Below are 22,584 nucleotides of genomic sequence, written 5' to 3' on the forward strand. Positions count from 1 at the left end.
TGTTTCCGTACAATTGTTTGATTTAATTCTTATTGTTCTTCAAAATGTAGGATTAATCTTACCAACAGTGAGTTCTTTCATACTTCATCCAGTAAAAGCTGAATGCAAGTAAACAAGTTCTGCAATAAACATTTGCACAGTTATTTAACTCATTGTGTGATTACCAAAATAGTTGTACTGACTGTAATAGCAGACTACAATAGAGTAAGATCATAACTAATAAAACTTTCAGTAACTGGTTTCTATAAATAAAAGATGGTTTCAATAGTAACAAACAACATTTTGTATTCTGCAAATGATTTAGATAAATTTACAATTATTACACCTCTTAATAAGGAATGTATGAAGAGTGCTATGTCAGCGGTACTACTTGAAAAGGTACAATATCTTCTCTTTTATCAGACAAATGAAAATTAAGAGTGTACATTTTCATCTTTAGTTGTTGTCTACACAGATAATAAATCATACTTGTTGTATTTGTTATTTTCCCTTGTTGGACCTCACATAAAAAAAATTCATTGTTTTACACATGTTGCAGAAAAATATTAAGTTCCTTTTCCAAGTATATTCAGAAGGAAAAATATGCCAAGAGATGGCAAACTGTTCACAACAATGCTACACGGACCACAGTTGGTCCACATCAATACTCCAGCATTGCCTTGCCTAATTTCACAACCTTACACAACACATTCTGTCTTTGTGTGTGTAACATCTGGTTTCAGTATAGATATAAAGACAACCTAGTAACTATTGGGAGTGTTCAGAAGTAGCCATGTTATTTGTTATGTGAAATCTACAGTTTCTCCCTGTTTCCTTATTATCATAAATTCTGTCCCATAAAGAAATGATGATGGACAGTGGTGTAGTCATTCACAAAATTACTTCATGACATTATGTAACTGATTATTATTTTATTCCAGTTTCGTGAACTGACTGATGATTCTCATGAGCCCATTAGTGAAGCAATTATAAATATGTTCAGGTAGGTCACTAGAAGGTATATTTAACTTAACCTTGCTATTAAATTAAGAAATTATCATGCTGTTAGTGATGGTAACATAGGTCAGCATCACTTCTCAACTTTTTCAAAATTTTGTTTATGTCCTTTGGCATTGACCAGACTGGTTTAAGCAGTTTCCAACACAAGTAAGGCCCGTAAAAATAAATGTAAATCTAGTGGTCATGCGATGCGAGTTCTTTTTCTTAAAATAGACATAGGCATTCTCTGTAACAGATAACAAATTTCTGAGTCTTATTCCAGTGCTAAATATTAAGAAAAGAAACAATTCACACCAATTTAAGGTAATTCCCGAGTTATATAAAAACTTTTAATGAAAACAGAAAGAACTATATGTTGTATTGTTCTAATGGGTAGAAAACTCACAAGTAGTTAAATTTTTGAAAATTTACATGAAAATAGTTGAAAATTGATAAACATAGTCAAACTTATTATGTCCTCAACTGGGAAACACAAATTAGATATGAAAGAGAAATATTCCATTAATAAAGTCATTCCATTAGTAAAGTTATGTGGAATTCCTACTGTTGTGTAGAATATACACTCCTGGAAATTGAAATAAGAACACCATGAATTCATTGTCCGAGGAAGGGGAAACTTTATTGACACATTCCTGGGGTCAGATACTACACATGATCACACTGACAGAACCACAGGCACATAGACACAGGCAACAGAGCATGCACAATGTCGGCACTAGTACAGTGTGTATCCACCTTTCGCAGCAATGCAGGCTGCTATTCTCCCATGGAGACGATCGTAGAGAGGCTGGATGTAGTCCTGTGGAACGGCTTGCCATGCCATTTCCACCTGGCGCCTCAGTTGGACCAGCGTTCGAGCTGGACGTGCAGACCGCGTGAGACGACGCTTCATCCAGTCCCAAACATGCTCAATGGGGGACAGATCCGGAGATCTTGCTGGCCAGAGTAGTTGACTTACACCTTCTAGAGCACGTTGGGTGGCACAGGATACATGCGGACGTGCATTGTCCTGTTGGAACAGCAAGTTCTCTTGCCGGTCTAGGAATGGTAGAACGATGGGTTCGATGTCGGTTTGGATGTACCGTGCACTATTCAGTGTCCCCTCGACGATCACCAGAGGTGTACGGCCAGTGTAGGAGATCGCTCCCCACACCATGATGCCAGGTGTTGGCCCTGTGTGCCTCGGTCATATGCAGTCCTGATTTTTGGCGCTCACCTGCACGGCGCCAAACACGCATACGACCATCATTGGCACCAAGGCAGAAGCGACTCTCATCGCTGAAGACGACACGTCTCCATTCGTCCCTCCATTCACGCCTGTCGCGACACCACTGGACGTGGGCTGCACGATGTTGGGGCGTGAGCGGAAGACGGCCTAATGGTGTGCGGGACCGTAGCCCAGCTTCATGGAGACGGTTGCGAATGGTCCTCGCCGATACCACAGGAGCAACAGTGTCCCTAATTTGCTGGGAAGTGGCGGTGCGGTCCCCTACGGCACTGCGTAGGATCCTACGGTCCTGGCGTGCATCCGTGCGTCGCTGCGGTCCGGTCCCAGGTCGACGGGCACGTGCACCTTCCGCCGACCACTGGCGACAACATCGATGTACTGTGGAGACCTCACGCCCCACGTGTTGAGCAATTCGTCGGTACGTCCACCCGGCCTCCCGCATGCCCACTATCCCCCTCGCTCAAAGTCCGTCAACTGCACATACGGTTCACGTCCACGCTCTCGCGGCATGCTACCAGTGTTAAAGACTGCGATGGAGCTCCGTATGCCACGGCAAACTGGCTGACAGTGACGGCGGCGGTGCACAAATGCTGCGCAGCTAGCGCCATTCGCCGGCCAACACCGCGGTTCCTGGTGTGTCCGCTGTGCCGTGCGTGTGATCATTGCTTGTACAGCCCACTCGCAGTGTCCGGAGCAAGTATGGTGGGTCTGACACACCGGTGTCAATGTGTTCTTTTTTCCTTTTCCAGGAGTGTATAATGAGAAAATTTTCTTGGACGAAGATGTTATATTGTAGCTAACAACATGAAAACAGCATGGCAGGTTCTACTAATATATTTGGTAGTTGAAGCTTGATATACTTACCAAGGCATATGCACAGTCCATACAGCAAACCACAAGAATCTTGTACAATAGCCAGTAGTAGAGTATAGAGAAGTGGTCTAAACACAGCACATGACCAAACAGAGAATACAGTGTGGTGAGTGAACAGAAAGAGAGTGTGCAACCGGCAGCAGTCACATCAATAAGCAGCTGCATTCGATCTGCAAACAGGTGGCACTAGAGGAGCACCCGCACAGCCATCCTGTGCGGCGGATCTGTTACAGTGCCTCTCTTTGGTGAGCTCATTACAGTGCCTCTCTTTGGTGACTGACCTGATGGCATTTTAAGTGGAAGACCGGTGACAATGGTACTGATGTATTCTTCAGTTTCCTGCTGGAAGCGGTAGCCCCAAGGGTTACCACTCATTATGTTGAAATTGTTCTAACCTTTAACTTAGTAAAACATTTCAAAATAGAATCTAAATCTGTTGACTGCAACAGAATGCTTATGACAGCTAAAGTTGACAGTCCACACACTTGTTCTTGAGAAAGTGTTGACTTCAGGTATGTCCTTAAGAAATTTAGTTTTGAAACACTCCTTTCTCCACTAGCTACAGATATTGACAAAGTCATGAGGATTCATAAACTTAAAAAAGTATTGGGAAAAATGTCAATGAAATTGCGTTTAGTAATATAAGATAATGAGCTATGTGGAGAACTTTCAGCAGTTCATAAGCCCAGATCTATCTTTTAGTGAGCAGACAGCTGTATCGACTATAACATATAAAAAATTAACCTTAAAGGAGCTTTCCGCTTCACCCTCATCAATAGATTCACATTAGACTCGCAACTAAATTGCTTCTTCATTCTCTTAGGATAATTTTACTTTTCTTTCTCAGAGACTGAGTGAGGTCAAAGTTTGTCAGCAAGCACCTCTAGTTGTATGTGAAGTATACTAGTGGCAAGATACAATCAATGCCTTCTCTGCCCAATAGCAAAGGAAATACTATTGATGACAGTGCTGCTAAAGTGATGTTACTAATAACAGCCTTCCGAAATTCCTTCACCAAGGAATATGAAGTAAATATTCCAGAATTTGAATCAAGAACAGCTGTCAACATGAGTAACTTAGAAGTAGATATCCTTGGAGTAGTGAATCAACTTAAAACATTTGGTAAAATCAAGTCTTCCAGTCCAGAGTGTATACCAGTTATAAGTTCCTCTCAGAGTATGCTGATGCAATAGCTTCATACTTAACAATAAAATATAACCGCTCACTTGACGAAAGATTCATACCGAAAGACTGGAAAGCTGCACAGATCTCACCAATATTCAAGAAAGGTAGTAGGAGTAATACACTAAATTACTTGCCCGTATCATTCAAGTCAAATGCACCCCGTGCAGGTCCGGGGTAAGAATAAGTCTGAGTATTCCTGCCTGTCGTAAGAGGCGACTAAAAGGAGTTTCAACCGTTTCGGCCTTCAATGTAATTTCAAAATTCTACAGAAGTATGAGCCTTTTGGGGAAGGACACCTTACGTGGCGTATCACCGGTCCTCAGTGCACTAAGACCTTGGTACTCATCATTGTAACGGACGTTTCGCAGATGAAATGTCAACATGCATCAGGTCGCTCTGCCGCCACGTCTTCTAAGAGGAAAGGTTCTGTCTCTGTCTCTGTCTCTGTCTCTGGTACTTCTGCCTTTTCTCCCTTGGCCACTCCCTGGGAGGAAGGACAGGCCCGCCGGCTTGGGGCGAAATACTTCCCCCACTTTTTATTTTATTCTCGGACCGATGGGGGGAACGTTTGCCACCTCCAAGCCCATGTCATTTGTACAGCATATTGAGGATATCTTTGGAGAAATTGAGGCTCTTACTAAATTGCATTCGGCGTCCATTCTCATGAAGACCACCTCTGCTACACAGTCGGCGGCACTCCAGGCATGCAACCGACTAGGGGACATCCCAGTGTACATTGTCCCACATCTGATGCTCAATAGGATGCAGGGGATTATTTTCCATTGGGACCTCCTGCTGCGATCTGATGAGGAGCTCAGGGCCAACCTGCAGCGCCGTGGTGTGCATTTCGTCCGTCGAGTCCAGCGCGGCACCAAAGATCGTCGCGTCGACACTGGGGCCTTTATCCTCGCCTTCGAGGGAGAAGGTAAAGGTGATGTGCGTTGCTTTCGATGTTTGCGATCGGGCACATGTCGTCACGGTGTGAAGCTGAGCCCCTTTGTGACGATTGTGGATGCCCTCTTCGTGAGGGACATACATGCACCCTACCACCTCGGTGCATCAATTGTCCTGGCCTCCACTCGCCTAGATCTTCTGTGCCGTGCATATCAGAAGGAGAAGATGATACAAAATTGAAAACCTTGGACCGTCTGTATTATTCTGCAGCCAGGAAGAAATATGACTGCTCCCATCCCGTGATGTTGACAACGTCGTTTGCTTCCGTCGTGTCCACTCCTTCTGCAGTATCCTCACCCCTATCCTGTCCCCTGTCCACCTCCTCACCCCATCCGGGGTCTATGCCTCCGCCTCCCAAATCCCTCCCTTTCAAATCCTCCTCTCTCGCCGGCCCCTGCCCCCCTCTGCCCCAGGGGCCACTCTTCCTCCACCTCCTCCTCCTCCTACTCCTACTCCTACACCTCCTCTGCCGCCTGAGAAGCAATCCTCTTCTCAGGCATCCATTGGGGAAACGTTACGGACCCCGGCTTCCAAGGTCCCCAGGAATGTGGCCGCTGCTGAAGACGACTCGATGGAACAGGGTCCGCCTCCTGAAGGTTGTAGCGATGTTCCCTCGAAACTTGACCCGCCGCGGCTGTCGAGTTGACCAGCTCTTCACCCGTTTCGTTCCCCCTTTCTCTTATTCCCTATGGCTCTGTTACATTGGAACCAGAAAAGGTATTCCATCTAATCAGGAGGAATTACAACTGCTCCTCCGCCTGCACTCTCCGCTCGTCATTGGTCTCCAGGAAACGAAGTTACACCCAACTGACTGTATTGCTTTTACCCACTATACCTCCAAGCGATCTGACCTAACCCCTGTGGACAGTATTCCAGCCCACGGTGGGGTCATGTAGCTTGTTCGGGACGATGTCTATTACCATCCCATCCCATTGACCACCCCACTCCAAGCAATAGCTGTCCATATTACTCTTTCTGCCTTTACTTCTTCTGTTTGTACTTTCTACACTCCATTGTCATCCGCAGTTAGTCGGGCTGACATGATGCACCTCATTGTTCAGCTTCCTTTGCAGTTTTTATTGTTTGGCGACTTCAATGCCCACCATCCCCTTTGGGGTTCTCCTGCATCCTGTTAGAGGGGCTTCTCTTGGTGTATGTTTTCAACCATCTCAATCTTGTACTGGCGCGCCCCAACTTTCCTCTCGGACTCTACTCATACCTACTCCCACTTGGACCTCTCGATCTGTTCTACCACTCCTGCCCGTCGGTTCGAGTGGTATGTCCTTTCTGACACCTATTCGAATGACCATTTCCCCTGTTTCGTTTGTCTCCTGAACTGCACCCCATCCCCACGTCCCTCGAGCTGGAACATACCGAAAGCTGACTGGGGACTTTACTCCTCCCTGGCGACCTTTCCGGACCAAGATTTTCTCAGCTGTGACAGTCAGGTCGAATACCTCATGGCTATTATCAGCAATGCTGCCGAACGTTCCATTCCTCGTACTACCTCTTCTTCACGTCGTGTTTCAGTCCCCTCGTGGAATGTGGCTTGGAGAGACGCTATCCGTGCTCGACGACGTGCTTTACGCACCTTTCACCGCCATCCTACGCTGGCGAATTGTATTGATTACAAACACCTCCGAGTGCAATGTCGTCGAGTCATCAAAGACAGCAAAAAAGCTTGTTGGGCCTCTTTCACAAGCTCCTTTAACAGTTTTACCCCCTCTTCTGTCGTCTGGGGTGGCCTGCACCGGCTGTCAGGCATTAAGGCCCACTCCCGATACCTGACCTAACTTCAGGTAATGAGGTACTTATGGACCCTGTGGAAGTCTCCAACTCCTTCGGCCGCTTTTTCACGGAGGTTTCAAGCTCCGCCAATTATCACCCTGTCTTCCTACCCAGAAAAGATGCAGAAGAGGATCGGCGACCTTCCTTCCACTTGCTGAATCTAGAAGATTATAATACCCCCTTTACCATGCAGGAACTCGAACGTGCACTTGCACTGTCCCGGTCCTCTGCTCGGGGCCAGATGCCATTCACGTTCAGATGCTGACACACCTTTCTCCGGCAGGCAAATGCGTTCTTCTTCATACCTATAATCGTGTCTGGACTGAAGGTCAGGTCCCCATGCGTTGGCGTGAGGCCGTCATCATTCCCAAACCCAAACCCGGGAAGGATAGACACCTTCCTTCTACTTACCACCCCATTTCTCTTAAAAGCTGTGTCTGTAAGGTGATGGAGCTCATGGTTAACACCTCGGTTGGTTTGGATTCTTGAATCTCGATGGCTACTTACCAATGTTCAATGTGGCTTCCGTCGACGCCGCTCTGCTGTTGACCACCTTGAGACCCTGTCGACATTCATCATGAACAACTTTTTGCAAAAGCGCCAAACGGTAGCTGTGTTCTTCGATTTGGAGAAGGCTTACGATACCTGTTGGGGAGGAGGTATCCTCCGCACTATGCACAAGTGGGACCTACATGGTCGCCTGCCCCTTTTTATTGATTCATTTCGAACAGATCGAATGTTTAGCGTATGTGTGGGTTCCGTATTGTCCGACGTCTTCCTCCAGGAGAACGGAGTGCCTCAGGGCTCCATTTTGAGCGTAGCCCTTTTTGCCATAGTGATCTATTCAATTATGGATTGCATTCCACCTAACGTCTCAGGCTCTCTTTTCATCGATGACTTTGCGATCTACTGCAGTGCCCAGAGAACATGCCTTCTGGAGTGCTGCCTTCAGCATTGACTTGACAGCCTATACTCCTGGAGTGTGACTAATGGCTTCTGGTTCTCTGAAGAGAAGACAGTTTGCATCAACTTTTGGCAATGTAAAGCATTCCTTCCACCATCCTTGCATCTCAGTCCCGTTGTTCTCCCATTCGTGGAGACAATGAAGTTTTTAGGGCTCACACTGGACAGGAAACTTTGTTGGTCTCCGCATGTCTCTTATTTGGTTGCCCGTTGTACAAATTCCCTTAATGTCCTCTGTGTTCTTAGTGGTTCACCTTGGGGAGCGGATCGCACTGTCCTGCTTTGCTTATATCGGTCCATAGTCCAATCAAAGCTGGATTATGGGAGACTCGTCTGCTCGGCCATCCCTCTTATGCCGTCTCAACTCCATCTATCATCGGGGGTTACGTCTTGCGACTGGAGAATTCTACACTAGTCCCGTCGGGAGTCTTTATTCTGAAGCTGCCGAATTACCATTGACCTACCGGCGTGACGTACTGCTTTGTCGGTATGCCTGCCGGCTGTTGTCAATGCCCGACCACCCCTCTTATCTGTCCTCCTTCGCCGATTCTCTCGACCGTCAGTATGGGTTGTATGTGTCTGCTCTGCTGCCCTCTGGAGTCGGCTTTCGTCGCCTGCTTCTACAATGGGATTTTGCCCTCCCTACCACCTTCAGGGAGTGTGAGAACCCGACACCACCTTGGCTCCAGGCTCCGGTTCACATTCATCTTGACCTCAGCTCGCTCCCAAAGGAGGGTACTCTGGATGCAATGGAATACTCACGGTTTGTCAAACTTCGTGTGCGACTTGCCAGTAACACCTTTATTTACACTGATGGCTCCAAAACTGATGATGGTATTGGCTGTGCCTTTGTCGTTGGGGACGTCACCTTTAAATACCGGCTCCTCGACCAATGTTCCAGCTTTACGGCCGAGCTTTTTGCAATCAGGTCATTCAGTATGTCTGCCGCCACCGACATTCTCTGTATGTACTCTCCTCTGATTCATTCAGTGCTCTACAGAGCTTTGGAGCTCCATATCCGGTCCATCCAGTAGTGCAATGGATACAGCAATCCCTCCATTCTTTTGCTGATGATGGCTCTCCTGTTAGCTTTATGTGGGTTCCAGGCCATGTAGGAGTGCCTGGGAATGAGGCTGCTGATGCTGCGGCCAAGGCTGCAGTCCTCCTACTTTTTCCAGCCTCCCTTTGTGTCCCATCGTCTGACATTAGTGGGGTTGTTTATAAGAGGCTTGTGTCATTATGGAGGGATACTTGGTTGTCACTTCAAGAAAATAAGCTCTGGGCCATAAAACCGTTCCCAACAGCTTGGACAACCTCCTCCCGACCATCTCGGCGATAGGAGGTCCTTTTGGCCAGGTTACAGATTGGGCATTGCCGGTTTAGCCACCGCTACCTGCTATCCAGTGACCCCGCAGTGCCCTTTTGGTCATGCATTGACATTGTGCCATGTTTTATTGTCGTGTCCCCGTTTTAATCAATCTCGTGTTGTCCTGTCTCTGCCATCTACTTTACAGGAAATTTTAGCTGACGACGCCCGAGCAGCTGCTTGTGTTCTTCGTTTTATTACTTTGACGGACTTGTCCAAAGACATCTAACTCTTTTAATTAATTATTTTATCTGCGTCTTTGTAAGAACTTTCTGGTGTCTTCCCCCTCGCTTGAGTTTTACCAGATTATATGTGCACTTACATTTGTGACTGGGTGCTAATGACCTCAGTAGTTGCCCTAAAACCCCACAGAGAAAAAAGGGGGGGAGGGGGGGTCAATATGCAGGAAGATTTTGGAATGTATATTGTGTTCGAACATTATGAATTACATTCAATAGATGATCTATTGACACAGTCAGCACAGATTTAGGAAACATCATTCTTGTGAAACACAACTAGCTCCTTACACACACAAAGTGCTGAGTACTACTGACAAGAAATTTCAAATTGATTCCATATTTCTAGATGTCCATAAGGCTTTTAACACTGTACCATAAAAGCAGCTTCTAGTAAAATTGCATGCTTATGGAATAATATCTCAGTTATGTGACTGGATTTGTGATTTTCCGTCAGAGAGGTCACAGTTTGTACTAACTGATGGAAAGTCATCGAGTAACACAGAAGTGATTTCTGGCATTCCACAGCATAGTGTTACAGGTCCCCTGCTGTTCCTTATCCATACAAAAGATTCGGAGCCCTGAGCAGCCATTTTAGGTTGTTTGCATATGACGCTGCCTAGTAAAGTCATCAGAAGATCAAAACGAATTGGAAAAAGATTTAGAAAAGATATCTGTGTGGTATGAAAATTGGCAATTGACCATAAATAATGAAATGTGTTAGGTCATCCACATGAGTGCTGTAAAAGGAATCCGTTAAACTACGGCTATACGATAAATCAGTCAAATGTAAAGGCCGTAAATTCAACTAAATACCTAGGAATTACAATATAAAACAACTTAAATTGGAACACACAGGAAATGCTATGGGGAAGGTGAACCGAAGACAGCATTTTATTGGCAGAACACGTATAAAACATAACATCTCTGTTAAAGAGACTGTCTATGCACAGCTTGTTCATCCTCTTGTGGAGTACTGCTGCACAGTCTAGGATTCTTACCAAATAGGATTAATGGAGTACACAAAGAAAGTTCAAAGAAGAGCAGCATACTTTGTATTATCATGAAATAGGGAGGGTGTGCCACTGACATGATATAGGATTTGGTATGGGCATCATGAAAACAAAGGTGTTTTTTGTTGTGACAATCTTCTCACAAAATTTCAGTCACCAACTTTCTCCTCTGAATGATATTTTGTTGACACCTGCCTACATAGGGAGAAACAATCATCATCATAAAATAAGGGAAATCAGAGCTCACAAAGAAAGATATAGGTGTTAGTTTTTTCCAAGGTTGGAATAATAGCGAATTTTGTGAAAGTGGTTCAATGTATCCTCTGCCAGGCATTTCAGTGTGATTTGCAGAGTATCTCTGTAGATGTAAATGCATCCGTTATCACACTTTTAAAAACCTCTTTTGTGTACCAGACCACTGCACAATGAAGATATTTGAATTTTTATAACTTCACTGTTTCTTTCAAAAGCATCCAGTTTAAAATCTGCACTAACTTCATAAACATCATCGTATACTCATCAGGGTGTATACGCTGTGGGACAACGGGGAAAAACCCAGGATTTTTTTTTCATATGTGAGAGAACTGGGAAAAACCCAGTAATTTGTTAGAATTCCTGGAAGTTATCATTGTTTTAGTTTTCAGTTAAATTTTTGTAATTTTGAGTGGTAAGAACAGATTCCATAACAAGAATTTTACTTTATATCCCTGCTGCAGAATAATACATCAGTGGTAAAACAAATGAGGGAAAGATGTGACAGTCACAAAGGTTTGCATTAGGTTTGTTAGCGCACCTGCCAGCAGGCTCATTCACATGCACAGTTGAGTCGTGTATGAGTAGTACCTGCTCCTGCTTATGGCTACTTTAAGGGCAGCTGTTAGTTGCATCAGCAGTAGCAACAAGCATCCACATGCTCTACCTGAAAAAAGATTTCCCAGCACCCACACTGCCAGATTCGTGCACATGCTAAGCAGTCAGGGTTGTAGTGGGGAGGGGGTAGTGTCCACATGACCTGTGTTTAAGTTGAATGATTTTGCTATCTCTCACATCAAATGAAAACAAAACGGATTTTCGTGGCCGGGAGCTAGCAAATGAATTAATACATTCACATAATTATGAAAGGCGCTAAAGTATGTTTCAGTTTTCTGATTTTATTTTATTTCCAGGTTTTTGGCAGTCAAACATTAATTGCCTTGCAGAACAATGAAGTTATTTTTGTCGATTTGCTAAAGAAATCTGGCTTTCATTAATCTTTTTCACAGAGGCACTCCCTTTATTTGAAATGAAGTTCTCTCAATCCACACTATCGGTTAGTGTCAACTGTTTGCTGAGATACAAGTGCCCATTTTTATCTTCTGCGTGTATGGCGTTATGCCTTAATAATGAACAAAATATGAGATAATACAGTACTGGTAGTCTAAGAAAATTTGTAGTACCAAAACCACACTGAAAAGCTTAATATTAAGATGGGGCCTACTTTGTGAATTTGGACATATGAATGTACACTTTCAACAGAACTATGTATTTTAGTGTGGTTTACAGAAGTCCGATACTCGTGAAGTATCCTCTGATGTCCTGTGTGGTTTACGGCATAATGTGGGGCTTCCTATGTCGTCGTGTGCAGTTATGCAGTTTTCTTGTGCTCTGGCAACTGCTGAAATGAATTCTAACAGGTTGCAGGAAAATATTGTGAATGGTGGTTGAAAAGCATTACTTTCAAAATGAATTTTATTTTATTCGTGATGAATTATGTTATGTGCTTTGAATTTCTTAAATCACTGAGTGTTTGATTCTCATTTATAGCTTAACACTTTGAGGACCAGCCACGTAGAAGAATTTCAAGCCAAAAAAAAAGTCATTTGTTATTTAAAATTTTAATGGCAAATTTGTATGAGGTATATTAAAGTGTAACACATGCAAAAAAAAGTCCAATATTATATGTGAGAGTTTATCTTTTCTTGTAGCTATACTGTGTCTTGTGGTTGTGGTCTACAGTCTGAAGACCGCTTTGATGCAGCTCTCCATGGTAATCTATCCTGTGCAAGCCTCTTATCTCCAAGTAACCAGTGCAACCTAAGTCTTTCTGAATCTGCTTACTATATTCTACTCTACAGTTTTTACCCCCACCCCTCCAGGCTTCCCTCCAGTACCAAATTGGTGATCTCGTTTCTCTTCTTCCCAATTCTATACAGTACCTCCTCATCAGTTATGTGATCTACCCATATAATCTAAAGCATTCCATGTTTCACTTCCATATATGGCTACATTCTATACAAATACTTTCAGCAAATACTTCCCGACACTTAAATGTACACTTGATGTTAACAAATTTCTCTTTCTCAGAAACGCTTTTGTGCCATTGCCAGTCTACATTTTATATCCTCTCTACTTCAATCACCATCAGTTATTTTGCTCCCCAAATAGCAAAACTTATGTACTACTTTAAGTGTCTCATTTCCTAATCCAATTCCCTCAGCATCACCTGATTTAATTCGACTACATTCCATTATCCTTGTTTTGCTTTTGTTGATGTTAATCTTATATCCTCTTGTCAAGACACTGTTGATTCCATTCAGTTGCTCTCCCAAGTCCTTTGCTGTCTCTGACAGAATTACAATTTCATCAGCGAACCTCAAAGTTTTTATTTCTTCTTCCTGGACTCTAATTCCTACTCCAAATTTTTCTTTTGTTTCCTTTACTACTTGCTCAATACACAGATCGAATAACATTGGGCACAGGCTACAACCCTGTCTCAGTCACTTCTCATCCACTGCTTCTCTTTTGTGCCCCTCGATCCTTATAGTTGTCATCTGATTTCTGTATAAACGTTAAACAGCCTTTTGCTACCAGTATTTTACCCTCACCAGCATTAGAATTTGAAAGAGAGTATTCCAGTCAACACTGCCAAAAGCTTTCTGTAAGTCTACAAATGTTATAAATGTAGGTTTTCCTTTTCTTAACTTATCTTCCATGAGAAGTTGTAGGATCAGTATTATCTCACGTGTTTCTACATTTCTCCTGAATCCAAACTGATCCTCCCCAAGGTTGCCCTCTACCAGTTTTTCCATTGTTCTGTAAAGGATTTGTGTTAGTATTTTACAACCATGACTTATTAAACAGGTCGTTCAGTAATTTTCACATCTGTCAGCACTTGCAATTGGAATTATTATATTCTTCTTGAAGTCTGAGGATATTTTGCCTGATTAATAAATTTTGCTCCCCAGACGGAAGAGTTTTGTCATGGCTGGCCCTTCCAAGGCTATCAGTACCAGTAATGGAATGTTGCCTACTTCGGGGGCCTTGTTTCGATGTAAGTCTTTGTGAAATTCTTCACACAGTATTATACCTCACATGTCGTCTTCATCAACGTCCTCTTCCATTTCCACAATACCCTCAAGTACATCTCCCTTGTATACATCCTTTATATACTCCTTTCACCTTTCTGCTTTCACTTCTTTGCTTGGGACTGGTTTTTCATCTGAGCTCTCAATATTCACCCAGGGGGTTCTCTTTCCACCAAAGGTCTCTTTAGTTTTCCTGTATATGGCATCTATCTTACCCCTAGTGATATATGCTTCTATGTCCTTACCTTTGTTCTCTAGCCATTCATGTTTACCCATTTTAAGCTTCCTGTTGATCTCATTTTTTATATGTTTGTATTCCCTTTCGTCTTCTTAATTTTTTGCATTTCTGTATTTTCTCCTTTCATCAATTAAATTCAATAGCTTTTGTGTTACCCAAGGATTTCTACTAGCCCTCATCTTTTTACCTGCTTGAACCTCTGCTACCTTGACTATTTCATCTTGAAAGCTACCCATCCTTCTTCTACTGTATTCCTTTTACCCGTTCTTGTCAATCGTTCCCTAATGCTTCCTCTGAAACACTCTACAACCTCTGAGTCTTTCCATTTATCCAGGTCCCATCTCCTTAAAATCCTGCCTTTTTGCAGTTTCTTCAGTGTTAATCTGCAGTTCAAAACCAATAAATTGTGATCAGAGTCCACAGCTGCCCCTGGAAATGTCTTATAATTTAAAACCCCGTTCCCAATCTCTCTCTTACCATTATATAATCTATCTGAAAGATTCCGGTGTCTTCAGGTGTCTTCCACGTATAAAACCTCCTTTCATGATTCTTAAACAAAGTGTTAGCAGTGATTAAATTATGCTCTCTCTGTGCAAAATTCTACCTGGCGGCTTCCTCTTTTATTCCTGTCTCCCATATTCTCCTATGACTTTTCCTTCTCTTCCTTTTCCTACAATGAAATTCCAGTCGTCCATGACTACTAAATTTTCTTCCCCGTAACTATCTGATGGTCAAACCCGTGGTCTAGTGGTAGCGTCTTTGATTCATAATCAAAGCGTCTTCGGTCTCGGGTGCGATCCCCGCCACTGCCTAAATTTTGATAAATAATCAGCATTGGCGGCCAAAGACTTCCGGCATAAGAAGTCAGCCTCAGTCTGCCAACGGCCTTGTCAAAGAGGGCGGAGGAGCGGATAGAGGTTCAGGGCACTCTCTTGTCCTAGGGGTGGGAAATTGCCCCTAAAGGCGGAAGAATCAGCAATGATCAACGACATGAGGATGCAGAAGGCAACATGAGGATGCAGAAGGCAATGGAAACCACTGCATTAAAGACACGTAACGTGTATCCACAGGACATGTGGCCTGTAGTTGAAGAAGTGTCATGATGATCTCTCCATTGGCAAAAGATTCCAGAATAGTCCCCCATTCGGATCTCCGGGAGGGGACTGCCAAGGGGGAGGTTACCATGAGAAAAAGATTGAATAATCAACGAAAGGATAATGGTCTACAAGTAGGGGCGTGGAATGTCAGAAGCTTGAACATAGTACGGAAACTAGAAAATCTGAAAATGGAAATGCAAAGGCTCAATCTAGATATAGTAGGGGTCAGTGAAGTGAAGTGGAAGGAAGACAAGGATTTCTGGTCAGATGAGTATCGGGTAATATCAACAGCAGCAGAAAATGGTATAACAGGTGTAGGAGGTAGGGCAGAGGGTGTGTTACTGTGAACAATTCAGTGACCGGGTTGTTCTAATCAGAATCGACAGCAGACCAACACCGGCAACGATAGTTCAGGTATACATGCTGACATCGCAAGCTGAAGATGAACAGATAGAGAAAGTGTATGAGGATATTGAAAGGGTAATGCAGTGTGTAAAGGGGGACGAAAATCTTATAGTCATGGGCGACTGGAATACAGTTGTAGGGGAAGGAGTAGAAGAAAAGGTTACAGGAGAATATGGGCTTGGGACAAGGAATGAAAGAAGAGAAAGACTAATTGAGTTATGTAACAAGTTTCAGCCAGTAATAGTGAATACCCTGTTCAAGAATCACAAGAGGAGGAGGTATACTTGGAAAAGGCTGGGAGATACGGGAAGATTTCAATTAGATTACATCATGGTCAGACAGAGATTCCGAAATCAGATACTGGATTGTAAGGTGTACCCAGGAGCAGATATAGACTCAGATCACAATATAGTAGTGATGAAGAGTAGGCTGAAGTTCCTGACATTAGTCAGGAAGAATCAATACGCTAAGAAGCGGGATACTGAAGTTCTAAGGAATGATGAGATACGTTTGCAGTTCTCTAACGCTATAGATACAACAATAAGGAATAGCGCAGTAGGCAGCACAGTTGAAGAGGAATGGACATCTCTAAAAAGGGCCATCACAGAAGTTGGGAAGGAAAACATAGGTACAAAAAAGGTAGCTGCGAAGAAACCATGGGTAACAGAAGATATACTTAAGTTGATTGATGAAAGGAGGAAGTACAAACATGTTCCGGGCAAATCAGGAATACAGAAATACAAGTAGCTGAAGAATGAAATAAATAGGAAGTGCAGGGAAGCTAAGACGAAATGGCTGCAGGAAAAATGTGAAGACATCGAAGAAGATATGATTGTCGGAAGGACAGACTCAGCATACAGGAAAGTCAAAACAACCTTTGGTGACATTAATAGCAACGATGGTAACATTAAGAGTGCAACGGGAATTCCACTGTTAAATGCAGAGGAGAGAGCAGATTGGTGGAAAGAATACATTGAAAGCCTCTATGAGGGTGAAGATTTGTCTGATGTGATAGAAGAAGAAACAGGAGTCGATTTAGAAGAGATTGGGGATCCAGTATTAGAATCGGAATTTAAAAGAGCTTTGGAGGACTTACGGTCAAATAAGGCAGAAGGGATAGATAACATTCCATCAGAATTTCTAAAATCATTAGGGGAAGTGGCAACAAAACGACTATTCACGTTGGTGTGTAGAATATATGAGTCCGGCGACATCGGAAAAGCATCATCCACGCAATTCCGAAGACGGCAAGAGCTGACAAGGGCGAGAATTATCACAATCAGCTTAACAGCTCATGCATCGAAGCTGCTTACAAGAATAATATACAGAAGAATAGAAAAGAAAATTGACAATGCGCTAGGTGACGATCACTTTGGCTTTAGGAAAAGTAAAGGCACGAGAGAGGCAATTCTGACGTTACGACTAATAATGGAAGCAAGGCTAAAGAAAAATCAAGACACGTTCATAGGATTTGTCGACCTGGAAAAAGCGTTCGACAGTATAAAATGGTGCAAGCTGTTCAAGATTCTGAAAGAAGTAGGGGTAAGCTGTAGGGAGAGACGGGTCATATACAATATGTACAACAACCAAGAGGGAATAATAAGACTGGACCATCAAGAACGAAGTACTCGTATTAAGAAGGGTGTAAGACAAGGCTATAACCTTTCGCCCCTACTCTTCAATCTGTACATCGAGGAAGCAATGATGGAAATAAAAGAAAGGTTCAGGAGTGGAATTAAAATACAAGGTGACAGGATATCAATGATACGATTCGCTGATGACATTGCTATCCTGAGTGAAAGTGAAGAAGTATTAAATGATCTGCTGAACGGAATGAACAGTCTAATTAGTACACAGTATGGTTTGAGAGTAAATCGGAGAAAGACGAAGGTAATGAGAAGTAGTAGAAATGAGAACAGCGAGAAACTTAACATCAGGATTGATGGTCACGAAGTCAATGAAGTTAAGGAATTCTGCTACCTAGGCAGTAAAATAACCAATGACGGACGGAGCAAGGAGCACATCAAAGGCAGCAGACTAGCTATGGCAAAAAAGGCATTTTTGGCCAAGAGAAGTCTACTAATATCAAATACCGGCCATAATTTGAGGAAGAAATTTCTGAGGATGTACGTCTGGAGTACAGCATTGTATGGTAGTGAAACATGGACTGTGGGAAAACCGGAACAGAAGAGAATCGAAGCATTTGAGATGTGGTGCTATAGACGAATGTTGAAAATTAGGTGGACTGATAAAGGTAAAGAATGAGGAGGTTCTACGCAGAATCGGAGAGGAAAGGAATATGTGGAAAACACTGATAAGGAGAAGGGACAGGATGATAGGACATCTGCTAAGACATGAGGGAATGACTTCCATGGTACTAGAGGGAGCTGTAGAGGGCAAAAACTGTAGAGGAAGACAGAGATTGGAATACGTGAAGCAAATAATTGAGGACGTAGGTTGCAAGTGCTACTCTGAGATGAAGAGGTTAGCACAGGAAAGGAATTTGTGGCGGGCCGCACCAAACCAGTCAGTAGACTGAAAAAAAACTATCTGAATAATTTCTCTTATCTCATCTTACATTTTTTGAATCTCCTCCTCATCTGTTGTAGGTGTGGGCTTCATTTCTAAATTGGCTACAATAATGCATTCACTATGCTGTTCATAGTAGCTTATCCACATTCCTATTTTTTAAATTCATTATTAAACATACTCCTGCATTACATCTATTTGATTTGAATTTATAACCCTGTATTAACCTGACGAGAAGTCTTGTTCCTCCTGCCACCGAACTTCTCTAGTTCCCGCTTTATCTAACTTCAATCTATCCATTTCCTTTTTTAAATTTTCTAACCTACCTTCCCAATTAAGGAATCTGACATTCCACATTCCAATCTGTAGGAAGCCAGTTTTTTTTCTCCTGATAAACAACGTCCTCCTGTGTAGTTCCCACTGTCCAAATACGGGACTATTTTACCTCCAGAATATTTTATCCAAGAGGATATCATCATTAACCACACAGTAGAGCTGCACACCCTCAGGAAAAATTATGGCTGTAGTTTCCCCTTGCTTTCAGCTGTTCACATTACCAGCACAAGAAGGCCATTTTGGTTAATGTTACAAGGCCAAATCAGTCAATCATCCAGACTGTGGCCGATGCAACTACTGAAAAGGCTGCAGGAACCACACGTGTCTGGCCTCTCAACAGATACTCCTTCTTTGTGGTTGCACCTATCTGTATTGTTGAGCCATGCAAGCCTCTCCACCAATAGCAAGGTCCATGATTTATGTATATTAATTTAAACTATTAACTTTTCCTATTTGTGTGTTTGCACTATTGGACAGTGATGTTGCTACTGTATGACTATATCACCTGTGTCCTATGCTCTGAATATCTCCTGTCATAGGCTAGCAAGGTCATGTGGCATGAGCGTAAAGCGTATCACAATCTACATTTCAATGCATTGGAAACTAACATGCTGTTATTGGTGGAATCAAATAGCCGGCCGGTGTAGCCGTGCAGTTCTAGGCGCTTCAGCCTGGAACTGCGTGACCGCTACGGTTGCAGGTTCGAATCTTGCCTCGGGCATGGATGTGTGTGATGTCCTTATGTTAATTAGGTTTAAGTAGTTCTAAGTTCTAGGGGACTGATGACCACAGATGTTAAGTCCCATAGTGCTCAGAGCCATTTGAACAATTTTGAATTCAAATATGTACTTCTGTAATTCAAAAATATGCAGCGAACATGTTGCTGCACATCAAAAATATTTACAAAATGCATTGTATGCCAGGAAGTTCTGTACCGGTGCATAAAACCTTAACCATTCAAAGGATTGATAAGTTTTACACTTCCAAGGGAAAGTATACTGTCACTTGCCATGGAAAAAGTGTAGTTCCACCCAGGAAAAAGTGTATTTTTAACCAGGGAATCTGGGAATCTTTTTTCCTTGTCTGTTATACACCATGAGTCATTCAATGAAGCATGTGAGAGGCTCGAAGGGACATTCATTCGGCTTTCCCAGTGGATAGTGCTGAGACGTTTTATAATGATATTGCATACTTGCTTCATCAAACTAGCCAGTTAACTGGTAAATGGAGAAAAGAAACTGAAAAGTTATTCAACTGTACACATGGCAGTGCTGCTTTGTTCATGACAAGATGTAGTGAATGAGCCACAAAAGGAACAATAAATGGTTGTGGTTCTAGTAAAAATAATTATTTATTTAAAAACAAAGATTCCAAGACTTATCAAGTGGGAAAGTCTTGGAATCTTTGTTTTTAATATATTTTTCCCATGTGGAAATTTTAATTATTTATTTAGCACCACAAAACAAAACTACAACAAATACACATATGTTTTTACAGTCAGTTGCAGTGGAAATGATTAACATGTACATGAGAGTGTTGGTGGCCAAAACTGACTGGATACAGGAAGCAAGTGAAAAATATAGATTAGTCAAACAGGGTTCTAACTGTCTATCAAGCATTAATGTAATTTTTGGTGGAACCATCATGGACGAGTTATAGTTTGTCTTCATTACTGCTTGAAGGAGAATACAAACACCTGTCTAACTACATTTTACTGGCTCTGAGTGTACGACTGTGTTGAGGGATTGTATTAGGTGGAGAGTGCAAGGGGAGGAAAAGAGGCCGGCAGTGAGAGGGGAGGTTCCAGGTACAGCTTGCTAATGGCTAGGGAGGAGTGACAGAAAGCACATGGGATAGTAATGTGGCAGTGGTTACTCTCTGTGCAAATGGGTGGTGGGGTATACTTTTGACACCCATGGGATGAGTGGGTCGTCATGTGGATGGTAGTGGAGTTTGATGTGGCACATGTGGGGTGGAGTGTGGGGGGCATTGAGTTTAATTTCAACCATCAGAGGAGCTCTTTTTCCTTTTTATAACTTCATTTTTTCAGCAAATATTTCTCTCAATTTTTTACAGTTCTGACTTTGATACTAAATTTTTTTGTTATTTCAGGGCAAAATATGAGGAACCAACTACAGAGGAAGGATTTTCTACTATTGTGAAAGTGAATTTTGTTCCTGTCTTTACAGACCCAGAACTAGAGAAGTTTTATAAGATGTACTTGTTAGAAAAATAAATACAAAGCTTTTTATCATTTTAAGCACATAAATCTGGTAGTGATGCTATATTGCAATCAGTTAATGCCTGAAAAAATGAAATGTATTGAAATGAACTACCTCTTGATAATTAAATTACTTTTGTGTTAATTTTCTTTGTTGTGCTACTCCATCAGGTTCACTTCATATCAGCCACTTATGCATCAAATAGCTATATTACCCTTCTTTACATTCTCCTTAAGCAATGTGTTGTATTCTTGTACAAGTGCATAAACTTTATTCTTGAGTGGCTCATAATCAGTCTCGGACTTTTTTGTCGCAATGAATTCTTTCATAGCAAAGTTATTCTGTTCCAATTGCATCAGCTTCCTTTCCAAGTTGCTAAGCTGTGCGTAAGTTTCATTGTCATTTAGCTGGTTCTGGAACAAAGAGAAAAAACAATAACGATTAGTATGTGTCATATTAGAAGTCAGTTAAAATAACTTTTTGTTATCAGTGAGTTGAGTGGTTATGTGCAGGTAGTTGTATTTCTTTCTGGAGGTGCTTGCAGTAGTGTTTGTTTTGTAGGTACACACAGACCCTTGTCAGATGTGGCTGGCTGTATGCCAGCAACACTGCCCCAGCATATGCAACCTGTCAGTCACAAAGTAACTTTATTCAACCTCTAAAACTGGCGAAATAAATTTCACTGTCAGAGTTAGGGACAACAGAATTACATGTTTTGTTAAAATCTGTGCTATACTGAGTCCAATTGGATAAACAAACATATTCTTCCTGTATGGATGCTTATGATTAATAGTGCGTGAAAACATTCAGTTGCAGTAGTAAAACAATGGTCAAGGACCAACATGTTAGTAGAGTGAACACATCACACTGGTGATCTTTTGATGATCATCACAAACTCTATAACAAGATGTGATCAAAAAGTAACTGGAATTTTTGTTTTCTTAAAGAATCTTTATTTTTTCATTACTAACATCCCTCTCAGGTATAATATAGTGTTTTTTCCAAGACTGTAAGCACATCTGGAACTTACTTTTCATTCTGGTGTTCTGCTCCTTCAGTGATTCTGTTTTTATCTCACCAATGATGGCAAAATGATGTCTTTTCACGGTCCTCTAAAGCCTCAGGAATAGAAAGAAGTTGCAATGGCCATGTCCAATGGATATGGTGGCTGAGGCAACATAACAGTTTTTGTTTTCTACCAAAAAATAATGAACAGGCGTTGAGGTGTGAGTGGGGGAGCGTTATCATGATGCAGTGTCCTTGAGTGGTTTTGCAACAATTTTGGTTGCTTTCTCCAGACTGCTTTTCGCAAACAGCATGTAACTTCCAGGTAGTATTCCTTATTGACTGTATGGCCGTAAGGCAGGAATTCATGACCCACTATCCCATTGTAACTGAAGAAAACAGTGAGAAGAATCTTCACTTGTTATAGAACTTGCTGAATTTTTTTTGGTCTTGGCTCTTCTGGCAGTTTCCATTTGGAAGACTGGACTTTGGTTGTGATGTTACAGCCATATACTCATGCACTGTTTCATCCTTCTTTAGAAGTTACGGATTGTTGTCAACTTCATTCAGCAATTCCTGAGAGATTACTATACAATGTCGTTTTTGGTCAAAATTGTAGCAATTTTGGGACATACTTTACTGCTAAACATTTCATGCCAAAAACATCCACTTTTTGGCATGAGCCAAAAGATAAGCCAATATCATAGACAACTCCTCTGATGATGATTCAGCAATTTTCCAGAACCATTTTTCTTTACTTCTACTGTTGCTAGTAACTGATGTGATAAGGCGTTCAGGTCAGT

The 22,584-nt window shown here is 42.3% G+C and overlaps 2 protein-coding genes across 3 annotated transcripts in view; one reads left to right on the forward strand and one right to left on the reverse strand.

Annotated features, from left to right (window-relative positions):
• LOC126272701 (bifunctional polynucleotide phosphatase/kinase) overlaps positions 1-20,920 on the forward strand; it is an 85,197-nt gene extending 64,277 nt beyond the window's left edge. The window contains exons 6-7 of the mRNA XM_049975735.1: positions 921-982; positions 20,667-20,920. Coding sequence (XP_049831692.1) covers positions 921-982; positions 20,667-20,790 — 186 coding nt within the window. The 3' untranslated portion in view covers positions 20,791-20,920. The remainder of the gene's footprint in view (positions 1-920; positions 983-20,666) is intronic.
• Positions 20,856-22,584, reverse strand: part of LOC126272699 (intraflagellar transport protein 74 homolog) — a 205,929-nt gene continuing 204,200 nt past the window's right edge. For both annotated transcript variants that reach the window (XM_049975734.1, XM_049975732.1), the window contains exon 9: positions 20,856-21,189. In XM_049975734.1, coding sequence (XP_049831691.1) covers positions 20,974-21,189 — 216 coding nt within the window. In that variant the 3' untranslated portion in view covers positions 20,856-20,973. The remainder of the gene's footprint in view (positions 21,190-22,584) is intronic.

The sequence above is a fragment of the Schistocerca gregaria genome, chromosome 5, assembly GCF_023897955.1.
Source record: "Schistocerca gregaria isolate iqSchGreg1 chromosome 5, iqSchGreg1.2, whole genome shotgun sequence".
Lineage (NCBI taxonomy): Eukaryota > Metazoa > Arthropoda > Insecta > Orthoptera > Acrididae > Schistocerca > Schistocerca gregaria.